The 16,381-nt window shown below is 36.5% G+C and overlaps 1 protein-coding gene across 2 annotated transcripts in view; it reads left to right on the top strand.

Moving 5' to 3' along the window:
• The window catches only part of Dennd6a (DENN domain containing 6A), a 71,136-nt gene that overhangs the window by 42,524 nt on the left and 12,231 nt on the right, over positions 1–16,381 (top strand). For both annotated transcript variants that reach the window (XM_076839778.1, XM_076839713.1), the window contains one exon: positions 15,724–15,789. In XM_076839778.1, the coding sequence (XP_076695893.1) occupies positions 15,724–15,789 (66 nt within the window). The remainder of the gene's footprint in view (positions 1–15,723; positions 15,790–16,381) is intronic.

The raw sequence follows: 16,381 nt of genomic DNA, 5'->3' as shown, positions 1-16,381 counted from the left end.
AAAGAACCAACTCTTAGTTTTATCAATTTTTTCAATGGTTTTTTTTGTTTCAATTTCGTTGATTTCCGCTCTGATTTTAATTATTTCTTGTCTTCTGCTATATTTGCTGTTGTTTTGTTCTTCCTTTTCTAAGGTTTTAAGATGTAGTGTGAGTTCATTTATTTGTTGGTTTTTTCTTTTTTTGAGGAATGAACTCCAGGAAATGAATTTCCCTCTTAAAACTGCTTTCATTGTGTCCCATAGATTCCGGTATGTTGTGTCTGTATTGTCGTTTATCTCTAGGAATTTTTTGATTTCTTCCTTTATATCTTCTGTAACCCATTGATCATTCAGTAACATATTGTTCATTTTCCAGGTAATGCAGGATTTTTCCTTCCTTCTTTTATCATTGATTTCCAGTTTCATTCCATTATGGTCAGATATGGTGCATGGTATTATCTCCACACCTTTATATTTACTGAGAGTCGCCCTATGGCATAATATATGGTCTATCTTTGAGTAGGATCCATGTGCTGCTGAGAAGAATGTGTATCCATTTGATGACGGTTGATATAGTCTATATATGTCGGTTAAGTCTAGGTTATTGATTGTGTTATTGAGTTTTATAGTTTCTTTGTTCAGCTTTTGTCTAGAGGATCTATCCAATGGCGAGAGTGGTGTGTTGAAGTCCCCCATAATAATTGTGTTGTGGTCTATTTGACTCTTGAACTTGAGGAGAGTTTGTTTTATGAACGTTGCAGCACCATTGTTTGGTGCATACAAATTGATAATTGTTATGTCTTGATGGTGGATGGTTCCTTTTAACAGTATATAGTGTCCTTCTTTATCCCTTTTGATTACCTTAGGTTTGAAGTTGACTTTATTCGATATGAGAATGGCCACTCCTGCTTGCTTCCGAGGGCCATGTGAGTAGTATGATTTTTCCCACCCTTTCACCTTCAGTCTGTGTATGTCTTTTCCTATCATGTGAATCTCCTGAAGGCAGCATATTGTTGGATTTGTTTTTTTTAATCCAGGTTACTAGCCTATGTCTCTTGATTGGTGAATTTAAGCCATTAACATTTAAGGTTATAATTGAAATATGGTTTGTACTTCCAGTCATGTTTATTTATTTATTTATTTTAGATAAATAAATAACCTCTTTGGTTATTTTTCTCCCCCTTTACTGAGATACCTCCCACTGTTAGTTTTGGGCGCTATTTTTCAATTCCTCTTCTTGTAATATTTTGCTCAACATACTTTGCAGTGCTGGTTTTCTAGCTGCGAGTTCTTTTAGCTTTTGTTTATCGTGAAATATTTTAATTTCATTGTCAAATCTGAAGCTTAGTTTTGCTGGATACAGTATTCTTGGTTGGAATCCATTATTTTTCAGTTTTTGAAATACGTTGTTCCAGGATCTTCTTGCTTTCAAAGTCTGTGATGAAAAATCAGTCGTTAACCTAATTGGTTTACCCCTAAATGTAATCTGCCTCCTTTCTCTCGTAGCTTTTAGTATTCTCTCCTTGTCCTGTATGTTAGCTATCTTAATAATTATGTGTCTTGGAGTTGGTCTATTATGGTTTTGGATGTTTAGGGTCCTGTAAGCTTCCAGGATTTGGCAATCCATTCCATCTTTCATCTCTGGGAAGTTTTCTAGTATTATTTCATTTAATAAGCTATCCATTCCTTTGTATTGATTCTCTGTGCCTTCTTCTATCCCAATGACTCTCAGATGAGGTCTTTTGATGAGGTCCCATATCTCTTGGATAGATTGCTCGTGAGATTTCAGCATCTTTTCTGTCTTGACTATATTCTTTTCAATTTGATAAACTTTGTCTTCATTATCTGATGTTCTGACTTCTACTTGATCTAGTCTGTAATATTCTCATTAGCGCTTTTAATCTGATTTACGGTTTCTTGCATTTCTATGATTGCAGCTTGATTTTTTTTTAACACCTCTATCTCCTAATAAAGCTCATTCTTTGCGGATTGAATTTGTGTGGTTAGTTCCTCTTCAAAATATACTTTCAATGCTTGGATTTGCTGTCTCATGTCTTCTCTAATATTCAGTTCCATCTGAATTAGGTATGCCTTGATTTCTTTCCCTGTCCATGTTTCTGATTCTTCTAGGCCCTCCTGTATATTTAGGTATATTTAGGTTGTCCTCTATTGTTTGTAACCCTTTTTTTCCTTGTTTTTTCATATTGTTCACGTTGCTTTCCAGCTCTGTTTGACTGCTTAGTAACTGCTTTCTCCTATACATTTGTTTTGGCTTTGTATATCTCTGTTGTCTCTCTTTTGTGGTGGGAGATTATGCCTAGAAATGTTGGGCTTTGTCGTACTTTACAGCTGATTCATTCAATTCATATAAGGCTTCTAGGTTCTGTATGCATATAATGTTTTGCTGTTTGTTCTTAGGACTATATGTTTAGGTTGGGTGCTCTGGTCGTACGATGGTTAGTATGTCTTGGCTACTTTAGAAGATTGCTCCACTGAAGGTGGATACTACCAGGCAATTGGATCAGGGTGCTGATAGTAGCTAGGTATTCATGAGTCTTATAGACAGCCTCGAGACATTCACGTATTTGCATTTAGACAATTACACGCAATGGAAGATGTAATGCTTGGGATGAGAGTTGGGGGTTAGGGGAATGAGGGTGCTGTTAAAAAAAGAAAAAAGGATAGAGGTAGAGATAGATTAGAGGGGAATGAAAAGAACAATAAAACTTGAAATGGGATAGAAAGAGAGAAGGAAAAGGGGAGAAAGGAACAGGGAGAGAAGAAGGAGAGAATAAAATATCGACAACAGCAACAAAACAACAACAACAACAACAACAAAAAATTAAAGTCTTAGAGATCCACCTTCCTCTCTTCCAGTAGGCGGTGCTGTGCCCTCCAAGCGGAGCGTCTGCTCTCTACCTGCCGAGAGCTATCTCTGTAGGGCGTCTCCTGGGGGTCTCTCAGGCTTGTCAGTCCAGAGCCATTTCACTTCTCCAGCTCTTAACCCCCTTCCTCCTGTCAGTCTACCAGCCAGGTCCTGTTCCCCAGAAGTGACTCCCCCAAGGTCTAGTTACACTTGCAGCCCCACCCCGTGTCCCTTTTAAGCCCCAGTGCTGTGGTAAACTGGTGGCTAAGACCTCGGGATTTGCCGCTGGTGATATGTGGGGCTGGGGGTCTGGGATCCCCTCTGCTTCCCTACGGACACGAACCCTGAGAAGTCAATGATGTTTCCTGGCTGCTTGTATCAGTATGGGAAGTCACGCACCTGCTAAAGTGGATTCTGCTAGGAAGGAATTCCGCCGGCCGAATTCCGATGACGTCACCTCTCTGCTATGGCGGGCCCCAGGCTCCTTGCGGGAGTGTCCGAGGGGAGGGGTGGGACTGGTCCGGCCGGGTTCGCCTCAGCTTCTGGCTTGTGGAGGTTTGGCTAAAGACTTCTTCCTGCCAAGCTGTGTCTCGGCGTCTAGCAGGACCCAGTCACTTTGGCTGCGGGCGGGTGGACGGATCTGCAGCTGTGCCCGCGGTGCGCGGATTGTGGCTGTTGGTTTTGGAATTCCGCGTCTCTGGCAGGGTCCCGCTCGTCCGGGTCACACAGACGCTTCAAAAAAATTCTAGTAGCTCCCGGGCAGTCTCTCTTCAGTGGAATTTTGCTAGGAGAATCTCCGTTGGTCGAATCCAAGAGTTATCCTTGCGACTTTATGTTCCCATCACTGGGTGTGCCTTAAAAGTGCAGCCTCTCTGCCCGCCGCCATGTTGGATCCCCCCAGATACCTCTTTTGAAGGTTGCTTTTGAATAAGTATCCAAGAGTGATAATGGCTGCATCATATGGTATAAATTCTATTTTTAGATTTTTTTATTTTTGAGGAAACTCCATACTGTTTTCCATAGTGACTGTACTAATTTACCTTCACACATTGTCTTATTTCTCCATATCCTCATCAGCATTTGTTATCATCATTGTTATTATTGTTGTCATTATTATTATTATTGGTTGTAGCCATTCTGATTGGGGTTAGATGGATTCTGAGTGTAATTTTGATTTGCATTTCCTTGATGTTTAAAGATGTTGAAAATTTTTCATTTATATGAAATATATGTATATATATTCATATACAAATGCCATTTGTACTTCTTTTGAGAAATTGCTAAGAACTTTTACTCTTTTTGATTGGATTACTTGTAATTTTATTGTTGAGACTGTTTAAGTTCTTATGTATTCTAGATATTAATCCTCTGTGAGGTACACAGCTGGAAAAAATTTTCTCCCATTCTGTAAATTGTTTCTTTACTTTTTTGATTGTTTCCTTGTTGTGCACAAGCTTTTTAAATTAATCTAATTCCATGTGTCAATCCTTGCTTTTATTTCCTGAACTACTGAAGTTCTATTCAGGAAATCATTGCCTATGCCTATCTTAAAAGTATTTCCCTATATCTTCCTGTACTAGTTTCCAAGTTATAGATCTTTGATCCATCTTGAGTTGAGTTTTTTAAACTCAAGGGGTGAAAAATAGGGATCAAGTTTCAGTCCTCTACATGTGGTAGTTTTCCCTGCACCATTTATTGAAGAGGCTGTCTTTTTTCAAGTGTATGCTTTTAGTACCCTTGTTAAGAATCAGTTGGCTGTAGATATATGGGTTTATTTCTTGGTCTGTGTATATTTTTATGCCAATACCATGCTGTTTTTGTTACTGGGGATCTGTAGTATATTTTGAAATTGGGTATTATGATGCTTCCAGTATTGCTCTTTTTGCTTAGGATGGCTTTGGCTATTCAGGATCTTTAATGCTTCCATATGAATCTTAGGTTAGGTTTTTTTTTTTTTTTTAATTGTTGGTTGTTCAAAACATTACATAGTTCTTGATATATCATATTTCACACTTTGATTCAAGTGGGTTATGAACTCCCATTTTTACCCCATATTCAGATTGCAGAATTACATCAGTTACACTTCCATTGATTTTTATATTGCCATACTAGTGTCTGTTGTATTCTGCTGCCTTTCCTATCCTTTGGGTTTTTTTTTTTTTTTCTCTAGTTCTGTGAAGAATGGCATTGATATTTTGATGGGGATTGCATTAAATCTATATATCACTTTCAGTAGTATGATCATTTTTTAAATAACTTTATTTATTTATTTATTTATTTTATGTGGTGCTGAGGATTGAACCCAGGGTCTAGAACGTGCGAGGCGAGTGCTCTATCACTGAGCCATAACCCCACCCCTTAGTATGATCATTTTGATAGTATTATTTCTCCCAATCCCTGGGGAGGCCCCCCCCCCACCGCCTCTATTAGCATCTTCTTCAGTTTCCTTCTTCAGGGTTTTGTAATTTTTCATTGTAAAGATCTTTCACCTCCTTGTTTGGATTTATTTCTAGGGAATTCTTGTTGTTGTTTGTGTTTATTTTTCTTTTGATGCTGTTGTGAATGGATTATTTTCCCAATTTCTTTGTCAGCTAGTTTATTATTGGTGTATGAAAAAACTGCTGATTTTTGTATGTTGATTTTGTATTGTGCTACTTCACTCAAATTGTTTTTAAAATTTCAGAATCTTTTGATAGAGTCTTTAGGGTTTTCTAAGTGTGGAATCATCATCTGCATACAGGGATAATTTGGCTTCTACTTTTACTATTTGTATCTCTTTTTTTTTTCTCTTACCTAATTATTCTGGCTAAAATTTCATGTACTATATTGAGCAAGAGTGCTGAGAGTGGATACCTTTGTCTCATCCTTGATTTTAGAGGAAATGCATTCTCTTTTTCCCCTTTCATTATGATGTTGGCTGTGAGATTGTTGTATATAACCTTCATTAATTTGTAGTATAATCTTTCTACACCTAAATTTATTCAAGGCTTTTATCATGCATTGATATAGGATTTTATCAGAGGCTTTTTCTGAATTTATTGAATTGATCATGTGGTTTTTATCCTTGATTCTATTTATGTGGTATATTATATTTATCTAATTTATTTATTTATTGCAGTAATGAGCATTTTATCCAGGGATTCTCTACATCCTCAACCTTTTTTATTTTGAGACAGTCTCACTAAATTGCCCAGGCTGGCCAGGAATTTGTGATCCTTCTGTTTGAGGCTTCTGAATAGTTAAGATTACAGGTGTGTGTCACTGCACATGGCTTTTATTACATTCATTGATTTGCATATGTTGAGCCATCCTTGCACCCTTGAAATGAAACCAACTTGATATATATTTTTTTGGTACCAGGGATTGAACCCAGGGATGCTTAACCTTTGAGCCACATCACCAACTGTTATTTTGTACTTTATTTTGAGACAGAGTCTCACTAAGTTGCTTAAGGCCTTGCTAAGTTGCTGAGGCTGGCCTTGAACTCATGATCCTCCTGCCTCAGCCTCCTGAGCCATTGGGATTGCAGATGTGCATCACCATGTCCATTTTGTATGAACTTTTTAAATGTACTTTGGAATTCAGTTTACAAATATCTGTTGAGAATTTTTGCATCTGTGTTTATCAAGAATGTTGGTCTATAGTTGTTGTTGTTGTTTTTTAAATAAAATAGTTTGAGGTACATTGGTATTAGTTCTTCTTTAAATGTCTGATAAAAATTCAACAGTGAATCTGTCCAGTCCTTGACTTTTCTTAGTTAAGAGACTTTTTATTACTGCCTCAATTTCACTGCTTGTTAACCGATGTCTTTGTTTTTTATATCCTCTTGGTTCAAATTTGTTAAGTCATATGTGTTAAGAAATCCATTTCTTCTAGATTTTCCAGTTCGCTAATGATGCTATGAATTTTGGTGGTATCTTTTGTAATATCCCCTTTTTCATTTCCAATTTTGTTTATTTGTGTTTTCTCTTTTTGATTAGTTAGTGGAGGGTTTGTCAATTTTGTCTTTTTAAAGAACCAACTGTTGCATTGATCCTTTATATTATATAGTCTATAATATTAGTGTATATTTCATTTATTTCTACCTTGATATTTATTATTTTTTCCTCTATTGATTTTGGGTTTAGTTTGTTCTTATTTTTCTAAGACCTTAAGATATATCATTAGGTTATTTAGGCAATCATAGCTATAAACTTTCCTCTTAGTATGGCTTTCACTGTAACCCCTAGATTCCAGTATGTTGTGTTTCTTTTCATTCGAGTCTATGAATATCTTAATCCCCTTACAATTTCTTCAGCACCTACTATTTGTTCAAGAGTGTAATTTTCAGTCTCCATGGATTGTATAATTTCTGTAGTTTTCTCTTGCTGTTAATTTCTAGTTTCAGTCTATTATAATTTGATAAGATTATTTAATATTTTGAATTTATTAAGACTGACTTTATGGTCTGATATTTGTTTTGGAAAAGATCCATATGCTGATGAAAAGAATATCTGTCCTCCAGCTGTTGGATGGAATATTCTCTTTTTTATATAGATATTTTTAAGTTATTGGTAGACCTTTTTATTCATTTTATTTGAGAATCTAACTCAGTGCCTTACGCATGCCAGACACGTTTGCTACTGCTGAGCCTCAGCCCCTGGATGGAATATTCTGTGTGCGTCTGTTAAGTCTGTTTGATCTGTTGTCTTATTTAACTCTCATCTTTCATTGTTGATTTTTTGTCCATATGCTCTATCTGTTTGTGAGAATAGGATATCGAAGCCAGCCACTATTATTGTATTGGACTCTATCTCTCCCTTTATGTCTAATAATGTTTATTTTATAAAATTGGGTACTATTATATGCAGTGCATTATATTTACAATCATATCTTCTTGATGATTTGTTACCTTTATCATTATGTAATGACCTTCTTTGACTCTTCTGATTTGGGCTTAAAGTCTCTCTTGTATGTTGCAAGTATAGCTACTCCTGTTTGCTTATGGATTCCATTTGCTCTTCCATCTGTATGTCTTCGACAGTGATGTGAGTTTCTTGCAGACATCATATTGTTGGGTTCTGTTTTTAATCAAATCAGCAAGTATCTTCTGTGATGCTTGTTAATACTGGCCATGAATTTCCTTAGTTTATGCTTTTCATAGCAGGTCTTTATTTCTCCTAGATTCTGAAGCAAAATTTTGTTGAGTATTGTATGCTGGGTTTCTGTTCTCATGACTAAAAGGCTCAGGGGTCACTCTAGTTAAACTGGGCTAACTGGGCTGCACGAAATAACCACACAAGAGACACAAATACCTTTTTCTTTGGGGTTGCTGTGACGGCTCCTCTGACCTTAAGGGTCCACAGAAAGAGAGAGAGAGCATGTGCTGACCCCTTTTATTGAGGAGAAGCTATTCAAATGAGGCAAGGGGTCAGGTTTCAGGGGGCTGAGCCTATCTTCATGATGTCCACTGTCAGCAGGTTGACTGACACCTGGGTAGGCCACACCCAAGGGCACAGTAAGAGGAGGGGACACACACAAGGCACTTCCATGGAAGACTCTATCCTAAACAGGGCAAGGGGTTATATTACAAAGGAACAGGTGATCATAGCTTCACCCATGGGGCTGTAGCAAGACACACCCATTTCTGTGACTGAGCACCTCAGCACCCAGCTGGGGAGTGTAATCCAGTCACCCGGAAGGTTGGCCTCCCACAATTGTAACCTAGACTGGCAGTGATTTTCTTTCAGGACTTGAAATAATCTTTCCGTGTTCTCTTGGGCTTTAGAGTTTCTTCTGAGAAATCTTCTGTTACTCTAATGGGTTTACCTTTAGTTGTGACCTGGTGCTTCTCTCTTACAATTTGTTTTTGTTTTGGTTTGGTTTGGTTATACTGGAGATTGAGCCTCGGAGCACACTACCACTGAGCATAAAACCCTGGCTCTTTATTTTTTTCTTTTGATACAGGATCTTGCTAAGTTGCCTGAGGCTGGCCTCAAATTTGTGATTCTCTTTCATCAGCCTCCTGAGTCACTTGGAATACAGGCATGTACCACCACACCCAGCCTCTTGCAACTGTTAATCTTCTTTCTTTATTCTATACTGTTGGGAGTTTATAATACATGATTGAAAGATTCTTTTCTGGTTGTGTTTATTTGGGGTTCTAAATTCCTCTGAATGTCCATGTCTTTCCCTAGATTTGGAAAGTTTTTGCTGTAATGTTACTAAATAAATTTTCCTATTTATCTTTGTCTTTTTTGGGGGGAGGGTAGTACTGGGGATTGAACCAAGGGCCTAGTGTGTGCTAGATGAATACTCTATCACTTAACTGTGTACCTAGTACCTTTTACTTTGATACAGGATCTCACTAGGTTGTCCAGACTGGTCTTGACCTTGGGATCTTCCTGCCTGAGGTTTTCAAGTAGCTGGGATTATAGACAGGTGCCATCATGTTTGGTGCTGAATAGGTTTTCTATACCTTCAGCATGTAGCCTTCTCCTCTTGCCTATTCCAAATAGGTGTCACAGATATCTTTTCTGTTTTATTCATTCTTTCTTATTTTTTTCCCTTTTTTTTTTTTTTGCTGTCTGAATATGATGATTCCTAGAGAAATTATCTTTGAGACGTGATAACTCTCTTCCTCTTGATCTAGTCTATTGGTGATGGTTTCTACTGAGTTTTTCATCTAAACTTTATTAAACTTTATTTCCAAGATTTCTGTTTGACTGTTTTTAAAAAATTGCTCCTTCATATCCTGCATTGTCTTATTTGTATCCTCTTGGAATTCACTGAGCTTTAAAAAACATTGATTCTTATGTATGGCATTTTATCCACTTGAGCATATTTGGAATTGGTTACTAGAGAGTTATGGACTTTAAGAGGTGTCATATTGCCTTATTATTTCTCTATTCTTTAAGGTGAATTATGCACCAGGGTCCAACTGGGACTAGATTCTGACTGGAGTAAGATGCAATTTTTCTGAGTTGGGCTGAAAGTGGAACTCAGTAATATTACAACCCCTATTGGCAAAACCCTATCCCAAGCATGGCGTAGAAAGAAGAAAACAGACAACAAAATATTAAACCAAAAAAACGGATAAAGTAGCTGGACATGGTGGCACACACCTGTAATTTCAGTGGCTCAAAGGGCTAGGGCAGGAGGATTGCTAGTTCAATCCAGCCTCAGCAAGTTTGCAAGGCCCTAAGTAACTTAATGAAACCTTGTTTCCAAAAAAAAAAAAAAAAAAAAAAGGACTGAGGATGTGGCTCAGTGGTTAAGTACCCTTGAGTTCAATCCCCGGTACCAAAAAGGAAAAACCAAGCAACAACCCACAACATCAACAACAATAGAAAAGAAAGGGGGCAAACATAATGTAAAATAAACCAAAGTATTAACAAATAAAAAATTTAAAATTAATTTTTAAAAGGAGAAGAAAAATAATAAAAATTAAAACTTGTAAAAAGTAAAGGGGAAAGCAGGAGAAAAGTTAAAGAGTAAAAAGAAAAAAGTGTGAAAAAAGGGAAGAAAAGAAAAAATTATTAAGAGCAATGGTGGGGGTTGGAGTTGTGGCTCAATAGTAGAGCACACTTACCTAGAATTTATGAGGCACCAGGTTCAATCAGCACCACATAAAAATAGATAAATAAAGGTATGTGCCCATCTACAACTAAAATAAATAAATAAGTCATGTATGCTTGTATTCCCAGCTATTTGGGAGGCTAAAGGCTAAGGCAGGAAGATTCCAAGTTCTAAGGCCAGTTTGGAAACTTGGCAAGACCCTGGCTCAAAATAAAAATGAAGGAGCTGGAGTTGTAGCTCATTTGTAGAGCACTTGCCTAGCACATGTGAGACACTGGGTTCAATCCTCAATACCACATAAGAATAAATATTGTATTCATATACAACTAAAAAAATAAATAAAAATGAAAAGGTGCAGTTCAGTGGTAGAGCCCATCTGGGTTCAATTCTCAGTATCCCCCCCCCAAAAAAAAAAGTGAGAGAAAGAAATATTTATATTTCTTTATATATATGTATATATAAACAAAAATTGGCAGTAATAAAAATATTAATAAAAAATAAAAACTTTCTTTTCCACTGAAGTGTTCAATTGTGCAGGCAATAGCAGATGTTTGCAACCTGTGCTGATCAGAGTTTCATTCTGTGTCATTTTAGGCTGTGTGTTTCTTGAAGAGAGCAAAGGCTGGGGATTATTTCTCTACTTCTTTCCTCTATGATGCTTGCCAAGCAACCAGCATGAGTGGTTTGTGACTATAGTCAGTTGGATTACCTCTCAGCTGCCCTGCATGCCAGAATGAGATAAGGCAGAACTTGGCTTTCCTGGAAAAGATTTATTCCAGAGTTATCTGGGTTGTGCAGTCCAAGAGCAGGGCAGGTGCTGACATTGCAGCATGTTACCAAGCAGAATATGGAACTTGTTTGGCACAGGTTCCTTCTGGTGCCCTTTGTGCTGCACAGTCCAAGGGCAGGGCTGACATTGGTATTGCAGCATGTCAAGGACTCTATTGCCTTTTGTGCTACATACTCAGAGAGTGGAGAGGTGTTGGGGGGTTTGGCAGCAGGCACTGCACAATCCACTGGTGTTTTGTGACTTAGCTCCTATGTGAAAATGTAGGGTCCTTTGACTTTCTGAATTTTCACTGAAATAATTGGAACATGAGATAACATGCTACCTTTGAAAATTATTCCTTTTGGTATATACAGGTATGTTTAATGTATTATTAAATAACATTTCTTAAGCTATCTTCTCTACTATACGCATACATATAGATTGATGTATTAGAGTCAGAGATAACATCTTAAATCATGTTATTTATAAATATTGGACTCAGTCTTAATCTGAAATCCTTAGAAGCTTTATGAAATAGGGGAAAGAGCAAAGAGCTTCACCTTGGCAATCAGAGCTGTGTGATATTAGAACAGCTTCTGTAAGCTTCAAGTTCTTTGATTAAATACAATACCTCTTGCATGGCACTCTATAAATGTCATGGTCCCCTGCCATTTCATTGGTGTCCTGTTTGATACTAATGATAGTTCAGAGAGCAACAGTTAGAGCATACTAGAATCTTAGATATAAGAAGACAGGAGAATTTTAAAAAATCCTTAATCTTCATATTTATTTTCATGGTTTGGTTCTGTTAATCTAGGCTATTTGATTAATTGTAATATACTAGACTAGTGTTTATTTTTCCTTCCCATATTAAAACATGACTGTCTTGGGGGGGGTGTAGATAGAGAAATTTTATACAAAATTATTATTCCAGTAGCAGGAACTGATAAAGGTATTGGAAGAAGTTACCATATTGTTTTCCAAAGTGTTCCAGTACTTTACATTCTTAACAAAATGTTTGAGGTTTTTATTTCTTTTCTTTTTTTTTTTTTTTTTTTGATCTGAAGTTGAACTCAGGACCTTGTGCATGCTGGGCAAGTGCTCTACTACTGAGCCTTCAACTCTTGAGGTTCCCAGTTCTTTACATCCTTGCCAACATTTGATATTGTCTTTTTCATTATGACCATCTAATGTGTGAGACAGTGGGTTTAATTTGCTTTTTCCTAATGATATTGAGACTGTAATATATTGTAATAAACAGGGTTGATTGATAGAGGATTTGATGGTCTTTTGTGATGGAGTAAAAGGAAACAGAAAATAAGCATGTAAGTACTTATTCAAACCATTGTGGTTTTGACTCTTGGACATTCTTTGGATTCTTGGTGTCTGAGTCACATGGCTTTTTAGTTATCTGATAAATATATATTAATACATATGCATTTATGAAGGAGAGGGGAGTCTTGTGATGACAAGTTATGCTGAATTCTGTGAAGCATACCCTAAGATTCTAGAAGAGAGGCATTCTCAAAATAATTAATAAATGGGAATAGGTAAACTAAATTGACAGAATAAAAACCGGGGTATGATATTAAAAACAGAAATCTGAGGTTTGAGACTGGTGGTATAGCTCAGTTGGTAGAGTGTTTGCCTTGCATGAACAAAGTCCTGGTTCAATCCCCAATCCACATACACACCAAAAGAAAGAAAAAGAAAGAACGAGAGAGAGAGAGAGAGAGAGAGAGAGAGAGAGAGAGAGAGAGAGAGGCGGGGGGGAGGGAGGGAGGGAGGAGGGAGGGAGGAAGAAATCCAGGTTTTCTGGATTCTTTCCTTTCTCTCAGTCTATCCTGTAAATCTATAGGTTTTATCTCAATGGTGCTCCAGTATCTCCCTCTCGCCTTTCTCTGATGTACTTGCCTTGCTTCAGGTGCTGTTTCCACTTAGGAGCAGTGCTCTACCATGTATACATGTTATCCTCTAGTTTTCTCTCTTGCACTTCAGACTCCTGTGTGCAGGCACAATAGCTCTGGCTCAGTCCTTTGATTGTGGCATACACTATCACCACCTGGTGGCAATGAGTGTGTTAGAATACAGATTTGATGATGTCATTATACTGTCCTCATTTACTATTTCTCACATGTCCGTGCTTCCAATCACTCATTTACCTTGGATGTCAGATATCTTTATAAAATTCCTCCTGGTTTGACGGCACTTCTCAAGCATCATCTCCTGCCCATTGTAACTTAGTTCTCCATCCCTGCTCTTTTGGTGTCTTGGTTAAGCATGATAGCTCTGAAGTTGGTTGCCCTACTTAATATCCTGACTTAGCCATGTTATCTGTGTATCCCTAGACATGTTTTTCTGAGTCTAGTTGTATTAGAGCTAACAACCTGTCTGAAAGGGGTACTCATCAGTCAGAATGGATGACAACAGTAAACAACTGGTATTGGTACATATGAGGTGAACACTAGTTTTGCTCATGCCTTAATTTCTTTTTCTTTCTTTTTTTTGGGGGAGGGGGTGGTACAGGTACTCGGGATTGAACTCAGTGGCACTCAACCACTGAGCCACATTCTCAGCCCTATTTTGTATTTTATTTAGAGACAGGGTCTTACTGAGTTGCTTAGCGCCTTGCCATTGCTGGCTTTGAACTTGTGATCCTCCTGCCTCAGCTTCCTGAGAGACTGGGATTATAGGCATGCACCACTGTGCCTGGCTCATGCTTTAATTTCTTCATCTTTAAAATAGGTATCATAAACACACTTTTATTTTGAAAATTAAATGCAATAATTTGTGCAGTTTTCCCAGAGCAAAGACTGGCACAGAATAAGAATTTAGTAAATAGCAACTATTAATCTCCTTACCATTTACCACAACTCTTTAAGCAGCATGTTCTTCATGCTTCTTGATTTAACTATTTATTTGAAAGTTGTTTTCCCCCATTTACATACAGATTTTTTTTAATTTCTCTTATAAGACTGCTTATATGTTACTTCCTCTAGGAACCCTCAATAATTTTCTCACTCCTTTGTACAGGAAACTCTTTTTTCCATGGTCTCTTATTTATAATTCTACCCTAGCATGTATTCCTCTGAATTGTTATCTTTATGTGTCATATTTTTCAATTAGACTATGAGCCTCTTGGTATCAGGATTTAGTTGTTTTATGACTGTATTATATGTCGCTTGCATTATTTACTGGATCAATGGAAAAATAATGCAAATCTGTGATTTTCTTAACATGTATCTGTTTAAAGTTATCTGGGCAGCTGGAAAAATTGGAGTATAGATTGAATTGTTTTTCAACTTTTCTGTAAGATTGAAATTATTTCAGGGTAAAAAGATTATTAAAATATCTGTTTTACCATAGAACATACTCTTAAAATTTTTTTTAACAATATAAGATTGCCAGTGAAAGTGTTCCTTATTGCAACAATCCCACCCCTGTATATAGCACATTTACCAGTTTGATCTATGTAATGTTTAAAGAAAGATATTTTCTAAATTTAGATGCTTGGATTAGATAGTTTTTAGATTTTTTTTTTTTTCAGTCTTTAGTTTCTTTTACTCTTTAGCAAAGAGAGGGAGGGCAGAAAATAGGAAAAAAATGTTTTTTAAAACATGTATTTTCATGACCCTTTTTTAAAAAATAATAACTTTATTTTTTCTCTTTGTGTGTGGTGCTGAGGATCAAACCCAGTAACTCACATATGCTAGGCAAGCACTCTACAACTGATCCACAACCCTAGCCCTGTTCGTGACACTTTTAAGTGTGATCCTAGAGGCATTTTTTTTTTTTTCTGCCTGTTATATGGGTTGTTCAGGTTATGGCTTTCTTTGACCACAAGACCAGGGCCATTACCTGTACTATACTATTCGACACAGCAGCCTTCTCAGCTCTGTGATCTGTGGCTCAGACTTGTGGTGGTTGCACACACTCTTATCACTTGATGACAGTGTAAGTTTCTATAGTCCAAAGATGGACGTAGTGGAAATAACAAAAAATAAAACTTTTGAATATTATATCTGCTTGGTCACTTTGGAGTTTCTTTCTTTTCTATTTACTTTTTTTTTTTTTTTTTTTTTTTTTGTGGTGGTTCCAGGAATTATACCCTGCTAAGCAAGTGCCTGCTAAGCAAGTGCTCTACCATTGAGTTACACCCCTACCCTTTCATTTGCTCCTAAAGGGTATCTTATTCCTATTTGAAACATAATTTTCTAGTTTCATGTACTTTGCACATACATTTTAAATTACAAATTGAGTAACAAAAAGGGAACAATTTAAGTAATGATAGATACATATTAATCAAAGATCAAATATCAATTTTTAGTACAGTTTACCTGAATTGTTTCTATAGTGTTAATAATCCAATGTTCCCCTTTCCAGTTTTAATATATTAGGAATGAACTCTTCAGTATTAATTGATGTTAAGAATAATGCTTTATTTACAGCACTCTTAACAAACAGTTATTAGATCATTAATCATATGAAGTTTTAGTTTTGTAATATGTATGATTATAATCATTAATAAGGATGCTTATGCTGTTTCCTTCAGGTGAAATTCCTAAACAAGTTAAAGTGAAAAAATTGAAGAACCTAAAGACTCTGGATTCAAAACCTGGTATTGACTTCTTTTTTTTCTTTTCTTACTTTTATTTACATTTATTTTATGCTGAATTTATTTCTGTGCCATAAGTTTTGATTTCTTCTATTTCTTCTAGGATGTCTTTTTCTTTTGTGCAACCTTCTCTTCTGGTTTAGGAACAGTTTATTTCTTTTCAGGGAGGATCATTTCAGTGTAGTAGGGGAGCTCATGTATGGATTAATTCAACCATGAGCTCTCTAAATATGGCAGTGTGTTTTGTGTGCTTTGTTCCCTTGGTATGGTCAATAATCAGAGAATCGACATGTAAGTTCACCATTACTCTCTGCATTTTAAGCAGGTATTGCAAAAATTCTAAATTCAAGAATTTAACCATTTAAAGTTGTGCTCCATTTGTGTACAAGGTGTCAAAAAGCATTCTTCTATCATGTGTAAGTAATTAGAATCAATTAAAAATAAATGAATAAAAATTTTAAAAATTTAGCTATTTAAAATAAGTGGATTTAATTGAAATTAACTATTTAAGAACTTAATTTTATTATAATTTAAATTCTAAATGCAAAAATTATAGGTCACTGACCCTATGTCCAGCCTCACTTGGCCTGCAATA

The sequence above is a fragment of the Callospermophilus lateralis genome, chromosome 1 (genome assembly GCF_048772815.1).
Source record: "Callospermophilus lateralis isolate mCalLat2 chromosome 1, mCalLat2.hap1, whole genome shotgun sequence".
Classification (NCBI taxonomy): Eukaryota; Metazoa; Chordata; class Mammalia; order Rodentia; family Sciuridae; genus Callospermophilus; species Callospermophilus lateralis.
Note: the sequence above shows the minus strand (reverse complement) of the source record. Positions and strands in the feature narration are given on the sequence as shown.